The following is a 19,696-nucleotide window of genomic DNA, read 5'->3' as shown; positions in this document are numbered from 1 at the left end:
AATGCAACGTAAACCTATAATCCTTTATGGCGGTCATATCTTTTCAGAACTAGATAATAGATGATCTCCACTATACCGATGTGATATTTTCACTAGGTGTTCAGCCATACAATTGGTTTACCCCTAGAGAAAAAACACATTTTAGATAAATATCTTGTTACCCTAGTAACTTTTCTAATGCCGTTTACAGATTCTAGTAATTAGTGTCATAAAAATATCATAAAAATGAACCATTATCTCAACCTTTGGTAAAAACTCTGTTATTATAAACCACTAAAATTCAAAGTGTTCATAACTTTTCATAACAGTTCAATTTTATCTTCATTACATCTATGTGAAAATTTTCCTAGGTATTCGATGAAACAATTGGATCCCACCTAGGGAAAAAATACACTCCAGATTGATATCTTCTCCATTTGGCGATTCTCCAATGGCGTAACAGATATTATTAGTTAGTATTATGAAAATCATGTTATCTTCTAGTGGAAAAATCTGTTGGCCTGTACCGCGAAATAAGAATGCGTATGCCTATCTTAAGACATTTGTATCCACTAAAATTTCGTGTGCAATTATAAATATATAATGTATATATGGAGATATCTATGACAATTTAAAAACATGGCTACCATGTGAAAAATAAATTGGTCGCATTACTGTCTACATACAAGACTTTATTTAGTTTTTACAATAATTTTGTTTCATAGTATCAGCGGAACCCATTAGTCGTAAAAAGTACGTAGCTTCGATGAAATTTCTAAAGTGTTGGCGCGGATTTACCGAGTGAAACATTAGTGTTTTTAACAGTTACAATTGCATTTTTATTGTCTATCGAATCAGCTAACGGGTTTATGACGAATACAAATTCATCTATATTCTAATATCCTGCATGGTGTGTGGCAGTAGACTTCACGAAGGAGTATTAAATAATGGTAACCTTACTTTTTAATCTGGAGAAAGTTCGAATACCTCATAAGGGAAAGATATGATTTTATAGACGTGTATTAGTTTCATTCATTACAAGAAAACCATAATAATCACTTATATGATTGTAAACAGTTGTACGTAATTTAGAATCGGTGTGTTTACTGTGGCTTTCGTATGTGTATATAACTTAACCTATTTTTTAGGTATGTATTCACAATTAAACATATCAACAAGTATATAGCTATATATCCACGATTTAAGAAACGATTTGTTAAAATCTGTTAATGCTATGAAGGAACTTTACTAATATGTACGATCGCTAAACGTGATTAATTCGAAAGTCTGTTTTTAAATAAATTGATTCTTTACAAAGGTAACAAATTTTACTAGACTGAAATTATTAGAAATGCTTTGTAAAAATCATTTCATTGTACTATGACTGCATCGTTAAATATGTGCTATTATTGTTGCAGATTATATGTTAAGACATTAAGCAAGATAACTTGTATAATAAAGATTCTATGTATAATATTGTGCTACATTATTTATAAATTGACATCAATGGATTCCATTGATTTTGATACAATTATACGACATCCACGAACTATTATTCATGTAGATGTGGATTGTTTTTATGCTCAAGTGGAGATGCTAAGACATCCTGAATTGGAAGGCAAACCACTGGGAGTAAAACAAAAGAATATAGTCGTAACGAGCAATTACTCGGCTAGAGAATATGGAATTAAAAAATGTATGCCTGTCCAAGATGCTTTACAGTTGTGTCCAGGGCTGGCCTTGGTAAATGGGGAGGACCTAACAAATTACCGTCAATTTTCTGCCAAAATATTAGAGATACTACATCAGTTCACTCCTTTAGTCGAAAGATTGGGTTTCGATGACAATTTTATGGATGTCACATCTCTTGTACAGAAATGTATGAACTCTGGTAATGATTCTGAAGCGAACCTAGACATTTCCATGGAGGATCAAAATCCAATTGGTGAAATATTTGGCTCCTCGGACGAGGAATGTCCATGTGGTTGCCATGCGCGGTTAATCATAGCTTCTAAGATAGCAGCAGAAATAAGAAAACGAATTCACAAAGAGTTGCGCGTCACCTGCAGTGCTGGAATAGCACACAATAAACTACTGGCAAAACTAGTAGGATCATTGCATAAACCAAATCAACAAACAATGATATTTCCTTGCAGTGGACCAATGTTATTGTCCACGATTGGATCCGTATCAAATATTCCAGGCGTTGGTCAGAAAACTACGCAGATGTTAATGTCAAACAACATCAAAACGGTGGACGATTTGCGTAAGACACCTCTGGAGACCTTGGAGATGAAAATTGGCATTGAACTGGCAAGAAAACTGAAAAACAATGCTGAAGGTATCGACGAGACTATCGTGAAGCCAACAGGCAAGAAACAGTCGATAGGATTGGAGGACGGTTTCAAAAGCGTCTCTTTGGTAGCCGAAGTAGAATCAAGGCTCGGTGCGCTTTTAAGAAGATTGACAGAGTTAGCTATGGAAGATGGGAGGATCCCCATTGCTATGAGAATAACAGTAAGGAAGCACGACTTTAACAAACCAGCCTCCGGTAAAAGAGAAACACGTCAATGCGCTCTACCAAAACACTTACTGCCCTCCACAAAGTCCGGCGTTTACGATCATGCCAAGATGCTGTCGCTCGCTATGAAGCTGTTCCACCGAACTGTTGATGTCTCCAAACCATTCCATTTGACACTCCTGGGAGTCGCTTTTACGAAGTTCGAAGAGAGATCATCCGGGAAGAATAGTATTACATCCTTCTTGCGAAAACAAGTCGCTGTTCAGTCTGTTCTAGACATAAGTTCCGAGGAGGGTATATCAGATGTGAGTCTTGGGTCGCCTATGAGCGTGAACCAGGACAGCAATGACGGCTCCGCGATGAGCACCACCTCATCCCCCGTCTCGAAGACGATGGGTGCTGCCAATCAGGGAGCCGATGATGATCTGTTGAGCGAGATAGAACCTCTGCCGAAGAAGACCAGACTGGAAGTGTGGCTGAATGGCCGCAGAGAATCTCCGAGCAACGAAATGGCCGATCTACGGCTCAGCCCTTCGTCACCGATGCAGTTGTCACCGAAAATCGACGCGGCGGTCCTCAAGTCTCTACCCATTGATATTCAAAGAGAAGTGACCCGCTCTTGGCCGACGACTAGTAAACCAAAACCGAATAATATATTGAAATATTTCATAGCCAATAAGTGACGGAGTTCGGTGACCTAGATCGCAACGTAGCCATCTCTTTCTGTACACATCTCTGCGGTTACAATATTGGATGGCAGCACCATGTGATATTATGACTTTAAGTTACAGATGTCGCAAAACTCATTTGCAATCGCTTTGGGTATTAAACTTCTACGTATACACGTACACATGCATGCACACAAAAAAACACACACACACACGTATATATATATATATTTTCTACGGCATTTACATCCATCGAATTTGTTAACACGAGGTGACTTTATCATATAAATCCCTACCAGAGTCTATGAATAAATTCGCATAAATACACATATATCTTATTTATTTGTCTTAACTGATCCAAACATCGCTTCGAACGTTCAGGAACAGATGTTTGGTTGGATCTGCATTTATAAACAAACAGAAATGTGTATTATCTCTGCGAGAGTATTTAAAGGAGCGTTCGACAAAAATGTTTCGCGGACAAAAGTGTATAGACGATCAACGAAAAGTATTCCCGAGAGTTTTAAAAATAAGTTTCTATTCTCATGATGAAGCGGACAAGCATCGCAAGTGCATATACATACGATATACATAGGGCATAGTAAACGAAAGATGTTCAAAATAAAACTGTGTTATCACAATCGTTTTCATCTTCATTGAACAAAATCATTCAAAATGTATTGTCCATGTTGCGTTCAATGGGAAAACTGCGTCGCCCGTACGACGATCATACTTAGGAAGCGTGAACACTGTCGTTTATTAAATGGGGTGCTGGCATTTGATACGTATGCTCCAACGGCCGAACTGTGGTTGTATTGATTTCAAACGAGAAGGAAAAAGAAAAGAACTGAAGGGAAGTGTTTATATTTTTAGTACCGACAATGTTATGCTACGAGTGTAACGGGTGTTGTGAAAACATGCGCCGTAAACGGAAATACTCGATCGGCCCTAGCGTGCAACTGATACGGAGCTCCATACACGCATGACAAAAAAGTAGTTTCTATGCAGTATATAATAATTATCTAGAATGTTAGACAATCATAAAACTTTATCGGTTCGATACGGTACAAGGTGAATAATTATAATATATATATATTTGAATATATATGTATATATACATATATATGTATGTATGTATGTATGTGTATATATATGTATCCGTTAAGCATACACGAGACAAGGAAATGAGCCAACGATCCACGCGATTTCGAAATTAGTTCTATCATACAAACACACAAAATAAGCACGCGCAACGTGTTACTTAAAAAACAAATAAACAAATAATAGTAACGAGAGAAAAATAAGAACGTACGTACATTAGAGCGTGACCAGCGGCAAGTGATACTGAAACAGTAGCTTTTGTAAACGATAACAAAAAAAAAAATATACTTATATAAGGGTACGGAAGATTTATACGTTAAGCGTTCGTTAATGAACAACGCAGGTGACGAGAGATTAATTTACCAACGAGTTCTCTTTCCTTCTTCTATTTTTGTTTTTTTTTTTTGTGTAGCCCTTTCCTTCTATGTTTATTTATTTACCGTATTGTATAGGAAAAGCGGCGATCATTATTGACTATTAACTTCTGGTTGTGAGAACATGAATATTTTATACGTACACACACAAACACGCGCGCGCGTCATCGGGGATAGTATGAGCGGTTTCGAAACCCACGCTGCGCCATCTTCCAACTTTTGATTAATTAGAATAACATGCAGCGTTTCTTCAGATAATTGCGTTCATATGACTTTCACTGCGCACATATTGCCGGCTCATATTGCCTCCGATTCATTTAAATAAAAAAAGTTCGAGTTGTACGGCCTACGTTACTTTATTGTCTCCTCAATGACGATCCTTTGTCCTCTGTACATTGTAAGAAAAATGACCGAAGTTTCTATGGAAAAAATGGAAATTTTAAAACGGTATTCCCATTTAGTCCGAAGACTGATCAATTTTGAGACCAACTGGGATCAAGGTTAACCTTATTAGACCTAATGGGGATAGCTAATAATTTGACCTGGCTATTAGAAAATTAAAATTTAGATAGAATGTTTGTAAGTTTAGGTCAAAATGGCTTCAAGTCTTTATCCCACCAGCCTTAAGGAATATCTATGTATTTTTGTTTCATTTTACAAAACAGCTGGATTAGGCTGCACTTACGGGAGTATTCTAGTCTGGAACCTTCAACAAATCGATTATTTCTATTTCATTTTCTGAAAGTACGTGCCGTCGAAAATATTTCTACCAAAGGATATTGTTGAATTCGAGAAATTGATGAAGTTACACGTAGCCGTTTGAACGGTCCGATTGGGGCGAAGGTAGTGCAATAGTGCGTAGGGTATAAAAAGGAATTAAAAACACATCCTGATCCATGCAAATCGACAGAAGTGGAAATTCAGGACCTCGTTTTTCGAACGGGAGGAAAATCCCCTCTGCGGTCCTGGGCTGACAGATTAGCTGTATGATTTTCATCTAAATGATAAAAAGGAACTTTAATCGCGTTCTAGACTAGAATACGCCCTTAAAGCAGCATGACCCTGCTTCTCAACAATTAAGCGAAAAGTATACGCAGCAATCTAGTAATTTCTTAATGAATTGTCAAAAGATTTCGTCTCTTTGTGTTCGATTTAAAGCACTGTTCCATCCGAGTCTTCGCGCTGCCGATATTTAAGAGTAATATCAGAAAGCGCAGCGCGCGTTCAAGTATGACGCCAGAATTAGACCCTTGCCACTGCTATACAATTTGAATGAGGCCAATCACCCAGCCACCGTCTCTGAATGGGACATAATCAGGGTGAGTCACGTCATAATGGAATGAATTGTGCAGCTTTGTGACTTTTTAAATTGTCCTGCGCCCTCGTTTAATAAGCCTTCTCCCGAATGATCATCTTTGCGCCGTTGATCGACGTAACGACGCTAATCGTGGATGGTAGAATAATCGTATATTCGCATTTCCGAACCGTACGAAGTCACGACTTTAGAATGTTACAATATTCTTCGCGCATTGTGATCGCACGATTACGAAATTCTCACAGTCAAGTACAAACGGGCGAATTGTTAGTCTAGCATCGTTCTACTCTTGAACGATAAGAGCACTTGTTCGGCCAGGGTCTTTCTTAGGCCCTATCATCGTGCACGTGAGATACATCGGAACCAGCATTTTCATACGTAATAATCTGACCTAAATTTAAATAGTGGCCCAGGTGTACGTTTAATTCCCATGGACATTAAGAAGTTACTCGGTATAAATACTCTTCGAGCGTTTCGGTAATGTTAGATTGATAGTTCCACTCGTGATCGCTACCACCGAGAACAATTTTGTAAAATGTTGTCGTCGGTTTTCGTGTTCGCCATTATTACGGTGCTGCAAGCATTCGGTAATTATTCCGATCTTAATTATTCCTCTATATTATATTCTACATTGCAGAATATAATTGAGAAAATTACTGAATATAGCGGCAAGCATCAACGAAATCCCAAAAATCGTCGGCGGCACAACAGCCAAAGAAGGAGAACATCCGTACCAAGCTTCTCTGCGCTACAGGAGCCGCCATTTTTGTGGCGGGTCAGTGCTGAACAAAAGATGGATATTAACCGCGGCTCACTGCTTATCAAGGTTTCCTATTGTTAACATTTCTCCCAACAAATTCTTAGTATTTTCATATTTTTCTTAAACACGATGAAACCTCGCAGCTTCAACGATAGCGGAATAACCGTCGTGCTGGGTACCAACAAGCTGGACGACGGAGGCGACATGTATCAGTCCGAAAAGGTAATTAGCCACCCGTGGTACAGTTCTACGTTCATCAGGAACGACATCGGATTGATTAAAGTGTCCGAGGACATCATGTTCGGGGACAAAGTGAAGCCTATCGCTCTGCCGAACGAGAACTTCAGCAAAATTGATTACCCGGCTGTGCTGTCTGGCTGGGGGACCACCAGCGTGAGTATTTCGAGCGAAACAGGCGCAGCGCTAACTTCTGCAGTTCCTTTTTCACTTATTTGTGTCTCTTTCCTTCGTTTCATATATGTCCTTAATGGGCACAACAACGTCCGCGCACACCCTAAATTGTGTTAAGTACCCGGGAGAGGCCCCGAACGAGCTGCAGCACATCGAGCTGAGCGTGATCGATCAAAAACAATGTTTAAATGCCAGCTTTCGTATCACCAACGACAATATCTGCACACTTAACAAGAGGGGTGAAGGCGCTTGTCACGTAAGTGCATTCAGGTCTAGTCGAGTGCACGAGAAGAGGGCCCTTTTCCGTCAAAGGGACCCTCTGCGAAAGCGGCACCACTTTTTTCTTATTTGTAGTCCGAGGAAATCGTGCCAGAGCAAGTGCGTGACAATGAACGCCATTCAGTCTCGCTTATGCCGGATCGAAAGAATCGCTCTACGAGCGCGCGGTTTGGCTTCCACTTTCTTATCGAGCCACGGGTAATCCAATTTGCGATGCGCCGAGCCGGCCCGAGATTTCAATATTAGAACCGTTTGTCGCTACTTCCTTTTGCGATTGCAAGTCGTTTGTTGTCATTTAATCGATGATGCTTGCACAGGGGGATTCCGGCGGTCCTTTGGTCGCAGACAAGGAGCAAATCGGCGTCGTGTCCTGGGGAATACCGTGTGCCAAAGGACACCCGGACGTCTTCACTCGCGTCTACAGCTACAAGCAGTGGATAAATGATCACGTTCAAAAGGACAGCGATTAAATAAGATGCGGGAATGAAGGAAACTTGGTACTGGATAGGAGAAGGGAGAATGTGAACTGCGCGACAAGAAAATGAAGGAAAAGGTTTGGAGTGGATGAAGCATTTAGCAGAGAATTGAAGGAAGAAAAAGAAGAAAAGTAGGGGAGAAAGCTAGAGGAATGAAAGTACCAAAGAAACAAAGAACCAATAAATGTTTCTTTACTTTTTGTGTTTGTATAGCTTTCGAATAGTTTCAATCATTTCGGTTCAGTATTTTTTATGCGTATAATTTGTAAAATGGAAGTTAACAAATAAACTGCTACTACTTTGAATCTTGCTACATCTGCTGTTATTTCCAATAGCAGAACTCTCTGACTGCTATAGCAAAAGAAATGGCGCCGAAGTGACCCATAAAATAAGTCCCCTTGCTAGGCGGGAGACCAAACAAACGTGCCTGAACCTAACACCCGCTGTTCCATTGCTCTTACGAAATTCAGCCAAACTGTGAATAATTTTCGTTCGCCGAACTCGGCAGCTGTAACCTTTCGTCGCTGCGTGTTTAGTTACACACGTAATAATGCAACCTACGCTTATGCAAATGGACTTTAAGGTGACACTAATTTTACGGCTCATATTCGCGAATTAATGTCACACGCGCCTAATGCGCTAAATTAGATATAACATTTAGGTGGTGTGGTGGGTAACATTATCCCGAGATAAATAAAGTTGTTTGTGCCCGCGGGCATGACTGTAATTGCATTTAATGACTACGAAGTTTGTGATCGTGTAAAGCGTACCGTGACGATGACGTCTCAAACAGCAATATAAAATTATATAATCGAAAGACTGTAATGATTTATAAGAAAATCTTTATATACTAATTATGCATCGATAGAAGTTGCTGGTCACGCAACGCCGCGACATCTTTAAAAAAAAAAAATCTGAATTGTAGTTTCGGTCAAGTGGCGGATGACCCTAATTCGATGGCGCATGCCCGGATCACGTGCATCGAAAATCGTTTCGGGTGTAAGAAGGATGCAACCCCTAGTAATAGTTCCCAGGACAACAGTCCGAGGATCTCGAACAAAACCGTCGAAACTAGACTGCCAAATTTCCTTTCGACTGGCAATTGCACTCGAAAAAACAGCGCGACGACCAAGATCGAAGACGGTGTTGTTCGCGACTCGAATCTTGCAAAGATTACAACACCTATGCAAACCCTCCTGGCTGCGGTGCAATCGGGACTTATTCGAAGATTGCGGACAACGGGGCCAAGGATGCGCGCCGCTACCCCGACCTCGCCAACTTCGTCTGAAAAACTTCTGTGCGATCGATCAACCAAGCTCGTACCAGATCCAAAAAAGCGATCGGACATCGGCCGCAGGACCGTATCAACTGGTATTGGGATTTGAACGGGAATCGAGCTCGATTTCGGCCGGAAACAACAATATGAAGCCCGCGGTGCACGGGACAAGCTATTCATCTGTGAAGAAACGCGTGACCTAAATCGGTGCGCGCATGCTCGGACCGAGCAAGGACAGTTTCGAGGGTGTGTTTTCATCCCCTGTTTCTGGCGTGTCGCGAATTTCTCAGCAGCGTCGTCAGTGGCCGCCTTCTCGTGTCGTTTTGCGGGAAAAAACAGCGTGTCGGTGAAAGATGAGGACCGGTGGCCGTGCCACCTGCTGGAGCTTAACGTGCATCGTCTGAAATCGATATCGCCGTCCTTGTCTCTCGTCTTCGGCATAGTAGTAGCTCCGTAGTCGCGGCTTAGGGGTGAAATACGAGCGCGATGGAAACTGTACACGGGGGATTGTATTCGGAGTGGTAGTTCTTTTGTGCGTCGCGGTTCGAGAAAACAGCGGAGCGATTGACCTGCCATTGTTTTATCGGCTTTTCGCCGCTTAGACGACACCAGTGTTCGCGAAATCTCCTTTTCGGGATGATAAAACGCTGTTAACGGAGAGACCATTGGCCAACGTCCCTCGACTTCGTCGCGCGGACGAAGTCTGCATGCACAGAATAGTTGGTGCACTCGACGACCAAGCCATCGACAGCCATAATGCACCGATAAACACGCTGCCACGTTATCGGTGTAGGCGTAGCAAGAAAAAAGATCGAGTCCCGATCCATGACATGTACGCCGAGGTTGCATTTGTGTGCATCGAGTTCATTGTTTACATCGGAGGATCGTGACAACGCTCAAGATACACCTGTTTACGTCCACTGTACACGCAGCTTTGTCGCCCTTTGCGCAAGGTGTTCGCAGTAATTAAGGGAACGCAGATGCTTTATTATGCGGCGGTATTTCGGGATGATCGTGGGAAAGAGTCGGATGCACGGTGTTTGAGGATCGTCCGCTGGAAGACGATGTTGTAAACGTAAACAGTCTCACGATATACATATACACATAGTGTGGATCCTGCAGTATTCGATCCGATGCATCAAGGTGCTTTGTTAGTGTGCATATCACGCCCAGTTAAGATCCTTGCGACGCCATAAATAATATAACGCGCCGATACATTGCCTGTATAAAAATAAGTTATCGTCTGAATTTATCAAAGGAACCTTCATGAGCTGCTGTCCATTCATGTAAGTATGTGACAAGCTTTCCTAACAGACGCCTACCACATATATGTACACATACTGTCGTACGCGATTTACACAGCGATACGTGACTCGCATTTTAGGGGTTGATAAAAATGGCGATAAAAATATGTATATATTTGTGCGACCTGCGGGGACTCATTATAATGTCGTATTTCATTTCAGTTGCTTGGGTGTTCTTCTCTTGACGAGAACTATAAAATAATTTCTATTACATATTTATTTGTTTTTCATCTGTTCGATTAATTATGGTTTTTAGAGGTAGCAAGAATAAATCAATGTCTATGCTTCCAACTAAATTAATATATTTGAAAACTAAAGGTACTAAATTTATCTTACTACTACTGTGTTATCTTTTCCCATTTCAAAGTATACTACATTCAATATATGTACCAGCACACAAATAGTTTTCTCTTTCCTAATTTGTTTGTTAAAGTGCATGCTCGATAATAAGCTTCAAAGTTCGTTAGCATCGTTGCTATTCGTGTCTCAATCGAGGGCGATAATTAGGCGAGAATACATTCTTTTGAAAGAAAGTTGGTTTGGTAATGATGACGGATACGCCGGAAAAGTGGTTGAGGAAAAAACAGGTTCTCTGTACAGTAAGGTGTAGCATATAGATGAGCGAGGCTGATGGAAACATGAAATTCGTGACTATAGGAAATGTACAGCTGTCCGTAGGGCCGCTGTAGCAAGTGCATGGAAGTAAGCAAAGCATATACGTATCAGGCGCTACACCTTTTAACGGGCGACTGCGCAGTAGACAATTCAGCCATCCACTACATGGCGGGCGGTATACCTCGCGCAAGCATACCAGGCATTTCTCCGTCTTTGTACCGGCGTTGGTGTTGTGCGTCTCCTTACCCTTCGGCAGACTCTTGTATCTATCTTCCTTTATCACTGGTTTCCCCAGTATGTTGCCTCTCGCTTTCGTGGTAAACGCTTGACGGTGCGCCAATACTCAGGGACGTATTACCCGTCGCTCCACTGAAACTGTTGCTCGGATTTTCTAGCGAAAAAAATCATAGATCACTCGAAACGGTATTACCTTGTCACGCAATACGTGATCACCTTCTCATACGCAATCTGAATTGCACACGAATACAATAAAATCTCTCGTGCAAAATATGACGCATATGGTTGTCTTATCTGTGGACGATACTCTTCGCAAAAATCGGCTTATCTTTACCACCAAATTGAAAGCATCGTCTTGTAATTACTACCGTAACAGAACAATTGAAATATTTGATTTCATGGATTGATTAGTTCTTACTGTTAAAAGGCATTCGTCAAAGATATTGATTGATTCAATCCCTTGCTGAAATAAACCATAAAACTGGCTGGCTTTTCTTTATTAAAAATAAATAACGAATAGTTGAAGTATGTAAAAGGTATGTAAAGTGTGTAAGTAAAAATTTCGAAGATTAATCCTTGATCTTAAATGTTAATTAATCAATCGAATAGAACATTTTAATTCTCGTTAAATTCTAGATCAGAGGAAAACAAATTTCATTAGGGGTATTAAAAGAATATTACAATTTTTCATAAAAGTTAAATCTTTTAGAGAATTAAAAGTTGACAAGTTGTAGCATTTATGTTATATGAATTAAAAATGTTAAGTTTGCTAACGCGAATAAAATTGATTGACCCTCAATTACTATAAAATAAGATATTGCAGGAAACTAACTTCTATGGAATATAAAATACTTGTTTCTCGGTGATTGAAATGTATCAATTTCGATGGAATACGTTCCAATTGGTAAAAATGCAGTTGCTGAAACTCTTTCACACCAAATACCGAAATTTCCTATGCACTAGCATAATACTTGGAAGAGATTCATTGTGGTGAATCGTAGCCACGGGCGCCCGCATAGCGCTTCTATCATTTCGTCCCTGACAGTGATGCCGGCTGCGGATGCAGGCGAGAACGTGCGCAGCTGTAAAACGTGAGTCGCTGCGCTCCGCAGCTGATGCGACTGGTCGTGTCCGTGGGCTTGTGTTTTGTTTTGGAAAAATGCGACAGGGCCACGAGGAATTTCGACGGTGTCAATGCAATCGTACTTCTCGGTCGGGAGCTAGTGAAATCTGATGACTAAATCACGAGCGATAGTGGCATTCGGAACGGGACAAACTTCGAAAATGACAACCGAGATCTCCGAAGATACACGCAGTCTCGAAAGTGAAATGGAGACAGTGCTAAGCGGGTGATAACGCTTGATGTTTTTTTGTCGGTTGTGGTTCGGTTGGTCGCACAATGCAAAAACTATGCCAAGCGGACGGTACAAAGCGCACGGGCTCGTCCTAGCGACCATTTCCGCGGCGAGGACAATAGGCATCAAGGAGGAGAGATAGACAAAGAGCTCCCGTCGGCATATGCTTTGTGCTCGGTGGCTTGTGCACACGACGAAAACATTTATTAACCCTCCGCGAGACGCGAGTGTCTCCAAGACTATAGAGTCGAAGCTTTTACTCGGTGATTCTTTTTATTTATATCGGCGAACGTGACTTTCCAAGACGCATACATCGATCCGTCTTCAGGCTTAGACGATCGTCAACTCGAGTCGACCACCAAAAATTCTGTGGCTTCTGATAACTGGGATCAAAATCGACCCGATTTCGTCGTCGAGTAAACACGGGTTTTTTTTATTGGTTCTTCGGCGATCGATGCTGGATGTTGTAACACAAAATGTATTGGGCGATTTCGTACGCGAATGTAAAAAAAATTGTAAATAGAAAGTCCCTGGATAGCGCTTGAGAATTTGATGTTTTGATTGTTTGTACGCAATGCGAGCCGATGTGTATGTTTACTCGTTTGGTATCGCGGCACTGGGAAATGCAATTTAGGGGGAAGCTATCCCGACGAACCCGTTAGTGTCGGCCAGCTTATTCCGTGATGAAAATTTATGCGAAAGAAGCAAGGTATGCTCCACGCTCGTGTAGATCCTCTGATAAAGCCCGTGCGATGTAACGGATATATACATTTCTGAAAACAACAGGGCTAAATTCATTATGGAAGCGCTGCGTTTGGCTATAGAGTGAGTTTATTAATTCATAAATATTGCTACGAACAACTACGTTTCGCAACGCATATATACATACGTATACGTATTGTTACAGACTATTGTTAGAGTACGTTCACTTGTCACGCTCGCGGTATATCGTAGCAGACAAGTTGGGAATTATACGATTACAATTTTTAATTTGATTGATTAATTAATGCTTGTGATTAGGAAGAATTAACCACGAAAAAACAATTTATGATTCAATGAGTTGTCGATAACTGATTGTAAATATTTAATAAAGATTAAAAATGTAATTATTCAGTGCAGTTGATAATTGTGTTTTTAAATCTTATAGTAGGTCATAAAAATCTATTCACTTTGAACTCAAATAATGTGATCTACTGTGAGAATATTATCATAATTACTAAATTATAATGAAACAAATTATTACACGAATAGTCTTAGTTTAATCACTGTTCCTCTTTCGAATATCCTATAATTAAATGACAGTCCTTAGAGGTTTTAATTCATTTTCTGTTTAGAAAATATGATGTATTCTTGAATAAAGGTATCAATGTTTCTTACAGATATTATTAATTTATTGCTGTTATAATTAACAGAGAATTTGTTTACAATGGTTTTATTTAAATTTATTGCATATATATCAATATCTTTTGTTTATATTTTTTCAGGACACGGCTAGGGGAGAGGATGGTCAGCATGAGCTCAAGGCTCGTGGAGACAGTTAGTATAAACTATGAAGATTTTAATGAAAGCTTTTTAACGTGTGGCACTTGTCTTTTTGTTTATGATGGTGGAGAACACACTCCTAAGTTACTACCATGTTCACACACAGTGAGTATCTCTATTTTCTGCACAACTTTCAAACAATTACTAGATCAATAATTAAATGTACAATTAATTGATTTAACGATATACACAGGTATGTTTGCATTGCTTAACAAGAATTGCTGCATCTGAAACTCGTGAACCTGGTGCCTTTCGATGTCCTATTTGTAGAGAATTAATAACAATTCCTAGAGGTGGAGTTCCTGCATTACCACCTAGTTTTCTTGTGAATCAACTTCTTGATCTTATGTCCAGACAGAGAAGAGAGGTTTGACCTCATGCTTTTTGCAGAGTTCCTCTATACAATGTACCATTAAATGTGACACATATATTTTTGTTTTGATTACAGGTGATCCCAAAATGTTCAGTTCACATAAACCAAGAGCTATTATTCTGTGAAACATGTGACACAGTCTTTTGTACAGTATGTACAGGTGGTAATCACGCAGGAACATCGCCAGGTTGTACAGAACATACTATTATACCATTCAGCATTGCAATTAAGAGAATGTCTGAAATTTTGCTCTACAAAGCCAATGAATGTATATCAAAGGTAATAATCCCTCTGTCTTACATGTTAAAAAAAATACAATTGTTTCCTTCAATATAAGAATTTCACTAATATTAATCTAACTTTGGATTCACAGTTAACACAAGCTCAGGATTCTGTGACCACAGAGTTACAACGTTTGGAAACTTCTAAAGACAGATGTTTGAACGCTGTGGACAATGAATTTGCAGAAATTATTGCGAAGTTTGAAAGGAGACGTTCGGAATTGCAAGCAGCGGTGACTGCGGCTGCAAGAGATAAGAAACATGTGTTAGAAGAACAACATGCACTCATAGAAGCAGAGAAGAACAAAGTGCAACAAGAATGTGAAGGCTTACAATATCAAGTATATCATTCACGATTGTTTATTAAATTTATGTTTCCTGTTTACATGTAGATAGCATTTTATTTTCATTGAAGGTCGAAGTACGGAACATCACACAAAGGATTGGAAGTTTATCTGACCAACTAGACGCGGCATCAGCACTTAGCGAACCTAAAGAAAATGCCTTCATAACATTCGAATTTAACCACAATAATGCTCTTTCTCAATTAGAGGAAGCTATTAATAACTTGGGACGAGTACGTTCTAGTACAACATTGCCAGGTACCCTGAGGATTGATAATACAGTAAAGTACCTGCTTTAAAATTGTTATTAATCATCCAAACAATTGCTATTCTCGCTAACATTACTGTTTCGAAGAATGATAGTTGGTGTAATCAACCACGTTTCATAATAGGTCTGTGCAGAGCCAGGTTAAAAGATCCTGCAATAGTTAAGTTACAAGCGATCGTTATATTAGAGACTGTCGACTACCATGGGCATCCTAGAAACGTTGGAGGAGATCTTATCACTGCCGAATTAACATTAGCGGATAGTATGCACTCAGACAACCAAAGTTCCAGAATCGAAACTGAAATAGTAGATTTAGAGAACGGTACATACGAGATACTGTTCAGACCTCCAGTTGCGAGACGCTTCGTCCTGAAATTATCAGTTTTCGAGCGGCCTATTAAAGATTATCCTTTATTTTTTGATGCGACTGTACATAACGAACCCATTAAAGTATATGGAAGACGAGGAAGCGGAAAGGATGAGTTTCATCAACCAGTTGCAGTTGCCGTTGATGATGATGGCATGATATATGTTCTAGATACCGGGAACTCCCGGGTAAAGGTATAATTTCTTAAAACTCTTGCATCATCAAGACGTTGAAATTTGTGTATGATATTTATAGATAATATTATATTCCTTAGGTACTCAATTGTGATTTAGAATTTCAAAGGCATTTAACTAATGAAGGTCTAGAAGGCCGTAGTTGTACAGGAATAAGTATATCTCAGCAAGGTATCGTTGTTGTTAACTGGAGAACACGAAAAATAACAGAAATGAGCTCTTTAGGCGACACAATTAAGTCCTTCACTCATTGCGCATTTCGAGTTAGTATTTTTCACACTGAGATAGCTATATAGTGAAATATTACTTTTATTAATCACATTTATCACTCTGATATTTAGGAACCAGTCGATGTCGCGGTAGATAGAAATTACGGACATATACTTGTGGCCGACAACGGTGAAAATTGTGTTTTTGTATTCGATTCTGACGGCAAATTCCTCTTCCAGGTTGGATAATATTTATAGTCATTAATACTTTACGCACGATCAATCGTTCTAAAATTCTGTTAATGATTATTAAGGTTGGAAAGATGGTAACGTTAAAACTAATTAGAGCCGTTACCGTTGGACGTAACGGTGAAATTGTAGTTGCCGATGATCATATTCTAGTGTTCACTGCTAAAGGAGACTTCTCTGAGGAAATATATTCAGAAGGCAAAGGTATATTTTCGTTTTGCATGTAAAGTGGCTGCGTTTGCATATGCAGATATTAATTTTAATGCATTTATAGGGAAAGGCGCTTACGGAGGTTTAGCTGTCGACGGAGAAGGTAGAATACTCGGTACACGCACTGACAAAGGTCGCAGTACCATCCAAGTGTTAAAATTAGGTGGAGGTAATATTTTGACTGAAATCGACTCGCATAGTTCAAAATTACGACGTCCTTCAGGTATTGCAGTACTACCCGACAATCACTTAGTAGTTGTAGACCTGGGAAACGACTGTACAAAAAAATATAGATATTGGTAAAAGCAGAGTTGGATGTAGCTTGAATTACTTGCTTTCATGAAACTTTTGTTATAATCCTACGCATAATTTTAACTGTGTCTATGTTTATATAAATTTTTTATATGCAATTTTTACGACTTACAAGCTTTGAATCAATCAAAATAATTTTATCGGTGTAGAGACGTGTTGATCGTGTTTTGATATTATAAGTGCAACACATGCATATATTACGTATACGTATGTGTACTACTTATAAAAAAAGCGGTGTGAGTACGTTTATTTATGTGCTAGACTTAGCGACGTGCACGTCGCGCTCCTAAAGATGGAAGAGACTTGATTAGTATAATGTAATTTATATATAGTATTTTGTGTCATCGTTCGTTAATTTAATTTATTTACTTAAAACCAGTAAAAGTGATTTCGTTAACTTCTTACTACTTATCTTAGTCGTTATCTGAATGTACTATAATACACATTTCGAATTGCCATAGTCCGACATGTGAAGATCACAGCAGTTAATTCTGAGATCCTACATACATATCTCGTAGTTAAAAGATGAAGATTCATAAGAGAAATTTATTTTTCAGTCAGAATTTAATTGAAACGTTGAGTCACGAAATTTTAGCTTGACAAGACCCGAATAAGATGTCGTAAATGTTATAGTCAATAAATTTCTGGTATCTTTATACTCAATTGCTATTGATGTAATGGACTATTTTATGCTTATTAGTGTCATTATTTCGTAGTAAAAATTATAAAGGACTAGTTTCATAATTACAATGACTTAATAAAATTTTGTAATTGTTTTTGTCCTATAAACAAATGTTGTGTGTAAAACAAATATTTTAAATACTAAGTATAATATCAAGTTATGTTGTAAACGTGATACTTAATATTTTCTTTCCACAAAAGAAGGCTTGTAGAAATGTATGTTGCAAGAAAAGAATTTTATTACAATCACCAAAAGAATTTTATCGAAAACGTTCTGTGTTCTTATGTGCAATCTTTTGTTTTTTTTTTCTATCGACAAATGTGCTTAGGTAACATATCATCGTATTTTTGTATTTTATATTTCTTTTTGTGGTAATCAAATACGTTTCCACAACAAAACGCAGAAATTTTCATTTGTGGACATTAAAATGTTAAAAATAATACTCCTGTACTTATTTTGCACCTAGAATTAATTTAAAATGCTTTCTATGAATATTTCGAAATCGTTATCAGAGATCATTTGCTTTGACGTTCATAAACATAAAATTTTATTATAAAATTTATGTATATTGGTTATTATTGATCATCATACAAAGCATTTTGTATTTTCATTATATACTCATTACAGTTTTTAGTTACGATTTCACTCGTAAATACAAAATATAACTAGTGCACTGTAAATAGATAAGAAAATAAAAAATAAATTAAAGTTTGTGCTAATATTTGTCCTGTATCATTACAGATCGATATTACAATATATTTTATTTGCTTTTAACTTTTGTATGCATAAATTGCGATTATATTGTAAACAAATGTTCACATATACAGAAAACTTGATTGTACTTCATGAAATGCTCTTTTTATCTCGTCTATGTTAACATTTTTTTTTAATTCATGTGTAGTGGAATAACTCCAAAAAATTTTAGCATTTATATTTTATCTGTTACACAAATATTATAGTCTATAGAAATGTAACTTCAGGTATATACTAATTGTGTTCATTTATAATATTTCCAAGATAAGGGAATCCCGTTTTTTACTAATTTATGATTAAATAATAGCATATTTGACCATTTACATAAATAATTGTTAACAATTGAGGTGGATAGGAGAGAAGCTATAATATACAAACATTAGGTTAGTAAAATATATGCTCAGTGTTGTGTTCACTCCCTCATAAGTAACTGAGATATGAGAACTTATGGTTACAAAATAAAGTTTCTGAGTTTAGAAGTACACAGTAGTGAATACTATTGCAAACAAAACAATACTAGGATCGAAATCACGTGAATATATATTGTTAAAAAGGAAGATGAAACATAACACTAAAATAGTTCCTTAATTGATACACAACATTCCTGGTAAAATGCTTGATAGTATAATTTATCTTTGCCTAGTAAAATTCGATTATACATACACGTAATTGCGTATGTTTCTGTATGCAAATAACAGTTATGCCATTGAATTTGCCTTTTATGGAAAGGACACCAGTGCCTTTGCAAAACAGGAATTAAATATTATTAATTCAATAAGAGCAAACAATGTATTGATGTTATCAGAATTTGGTTTGATTTCATTGTTTGTACTTAATGTAAAGTTTCGGAATAAGACGAAAACTGTAACACAATTAATACTACTTTCCTCGTATTTCACAATTACTAATATGCTCAAAATTTGTACTATACAATAATTTCAATATTTCGATTACAAAACTGAATTACATTTAAATCTAGTCATACAATATCGATACTATGCAGAATGGAGTATTACAATGTAACAGTACGGTGTAATGTAAAGTTGTAAATAAACATATGTATATGAACTTAATTTATGTAAATAAAATTCTTCTTAAATCCTTTGAAAAAAAGCGGTAAATTCGCATGATCCCTATTTTACGCGTATCTCTATATCGATAATATTCGAATTACATACGAAAATAAAAGGAGAATCCAGAAGATTTCCATACCGAAATCTCCGAAAGCGGTGAAATCGTCG

General features: G+C 38.1%; 3 protein-coding genes across 6 annotated transcripts; all 3 read left to right on the top strand.

Annotated features, from left to right (window-relative positions):
• Nucleotides 1-448: 448 nt before the first annotated feature.
• On the top strand, nucleotides 449-4,985 carry PolI (DNA polymerase iota). 3 transcript variants are annotated; one of them, XM_033476200.2, is made up of 4 exons: nucleotides 449-732; nucleotides 838-929; nucleotides 1,128-1,297; nucleotides 1,398-4,985. In XM_033476200.2, exon 4 carries the CDS (start codon nucleotides 1,486-1,488, stop codon nucleotides 3,181-3,183), a length of 1,698 nt encoding a protein of 565 aa, XP_033332091.1. In that variant the 5' UTR covers nucleotides 449-732; nucleotides 838-929; nucleotides 1,128-1,297; nucleotides 1,398-1,485; the 3' UTR covers nucleotides 3,184-4,985. The 3 variants fall into 3 exon arrangements, with proteins under 3 accessions (XP_033332091.1, XP_033332092.1, XP_076379360.1); XM_033476201.2 differs by having other exon boundaries at nucleotides 838-1,058; XM_076523245.1 differs by lacking the exon at nucleotides 838-929.
• Nucleotides 4,986-6,129: 1,144 nt separating this feature from the next.
• Nucleotides 6,130-8,189, top strand: LOC143259759 (chymotrypsin-2-like). Its single transcript, XM_076523246.1, has 5 exons — nucleotides 6,130-6,545; nucleotides 6,625-6,784; nucleotides 6,862-7,111; nucleotides 7,248-7,385; nucleotides 7,726-8,189. The coding sequence occupies exons 1-5, from the start codon at nucleotides 6,494-6,496 to the stop codon at nucleotides 7,876-7,878; spliced, it is 753 nt and encodes a 250-aa protein (XP_076379361.1). The 5' UTR covers nucleotides 6,130-6,493; the 3' UTR covers nucleotides 7,879-8,189.
• Nucleotides 8,190-8,908: 719 nt separating this feature from the next.
• LOC117223737 (tripartite motif-containing protein 2) lies at nucleotides 8,909-19,528 on the top strand. 2 transcript variants are annotated; one of them, XM_076523077.1, is made up of 11 exons: nucleotides 8,909-10,446; nucleotides 14,156-14,318; nucleotides 14,407-14,580; nucleotides 14,662-14,865; nucleotides 14,960-15,208; nucleotides 15,283-15,469; nucleotides 15,604-16,040; nucleotides 16,121-16,303; nucleotides 16,382-16,489; nucleotides 16,564-16,702; nucleotides 16,773-19,528. In XM_076523077.1, exons 1-11 carry the CDS (start codon nucleotides 10,427-10,429, stop codon nucleotides 17,009-17,011), a joined length of 2,103 nt encoding a protein of 700 aa, XP_076379192.1. In that variant the 5' UTR covers nucleotides 8,909-10,426; the 3' UTR covers nucleotides 17,012-19,528. The 2 variants fall into 2 exon arrangements, with proteins under 2 accessions (XP_076379192.1, XP_076379191.1); XM_076523076.1 differs by lacking the exon at nucleotides 8,909-10,446 and adding an exon at nucleotides 12,546-13,496.
• The last annotated feature ends 168 nt before the right edge of the window (nucleotides 19,529-19,696 follow it).

The sequence above is a fragment of the Megalopta genalis genome, chromosome 6 (genome assembly GCF_051020955.1).
Source record: "Megalopta genalis isolate 19385.01 chromosome 6, iyMegGena1_principal, whole genome shotgun sequence".
NCBI classification, from domain to species: domain Eukaryota; kingdom Metazoa; phylum Arthropoda; class Insecta; order Hymenoptera; family Halictidae; genus Megalopta; species Megalopta genalis.
Note: the sequence above shows the minus strand (reverse complement) of the source record. Positions and strands in the feature narration are given on the sequence as shown.

What these genes read in the sequence shown, in the direction of transcription:
- PolI (XM_076523245.1), top strand. Translation starts at nt 1,486, where the DNA reads ATGGATTCCATTGATTTTGATACAATTATACGACATCCACGAACTATT.
- LOC143259759 (XM_076523246.1), top strand. Translation starts at nt 6,494, where the DNA reads ATGTTGTCGTCGGTTTTCGTGTTCGCCATTATTACGGTGCTGCAAGCA. An exon ending in GCGGCTCACTGCTTATCAAG is followed by an intron (nt 6,785 to 6,861) that starts GTTTCCTATTGT and finishes GAAACCTCGCAG; the next exon opens with CTTCAACGATAGCGGAATAA. An exon ending in GGGGTGAAGGCGCTTGTCAC is followed by an intron (nt 7,386 to 7,725) that starts GTAAGTGCATTC and finishes ATGCTTGCACAG; the next exon opens with GGGGATTCCGGCGGTCCTTT.
- LOC117223737 (XM_076523076.1), top strand. Translation starts at nt 13,471, where the DNA reads ATGGAAGCGCTGCGTTTGGCTATAGA. An exon ending in CCAATGAATGTATATCAAAG is followed by an intron (nt 14,866 to 14,959) that starts GTAATAATCCCT and finishes TTGGATTCACAG; the next exon opens with TTAACACAAGCTCAGGATTC. An exon ending in TCACTCATTGCGCATTTCGA is followed by an intron (nt 16,304 to 16,381) that starts GTTAGTATTTTT and finishes TCTGATATTTAG; the next exon opens with GAACCAGTCGATGTCGCGGT.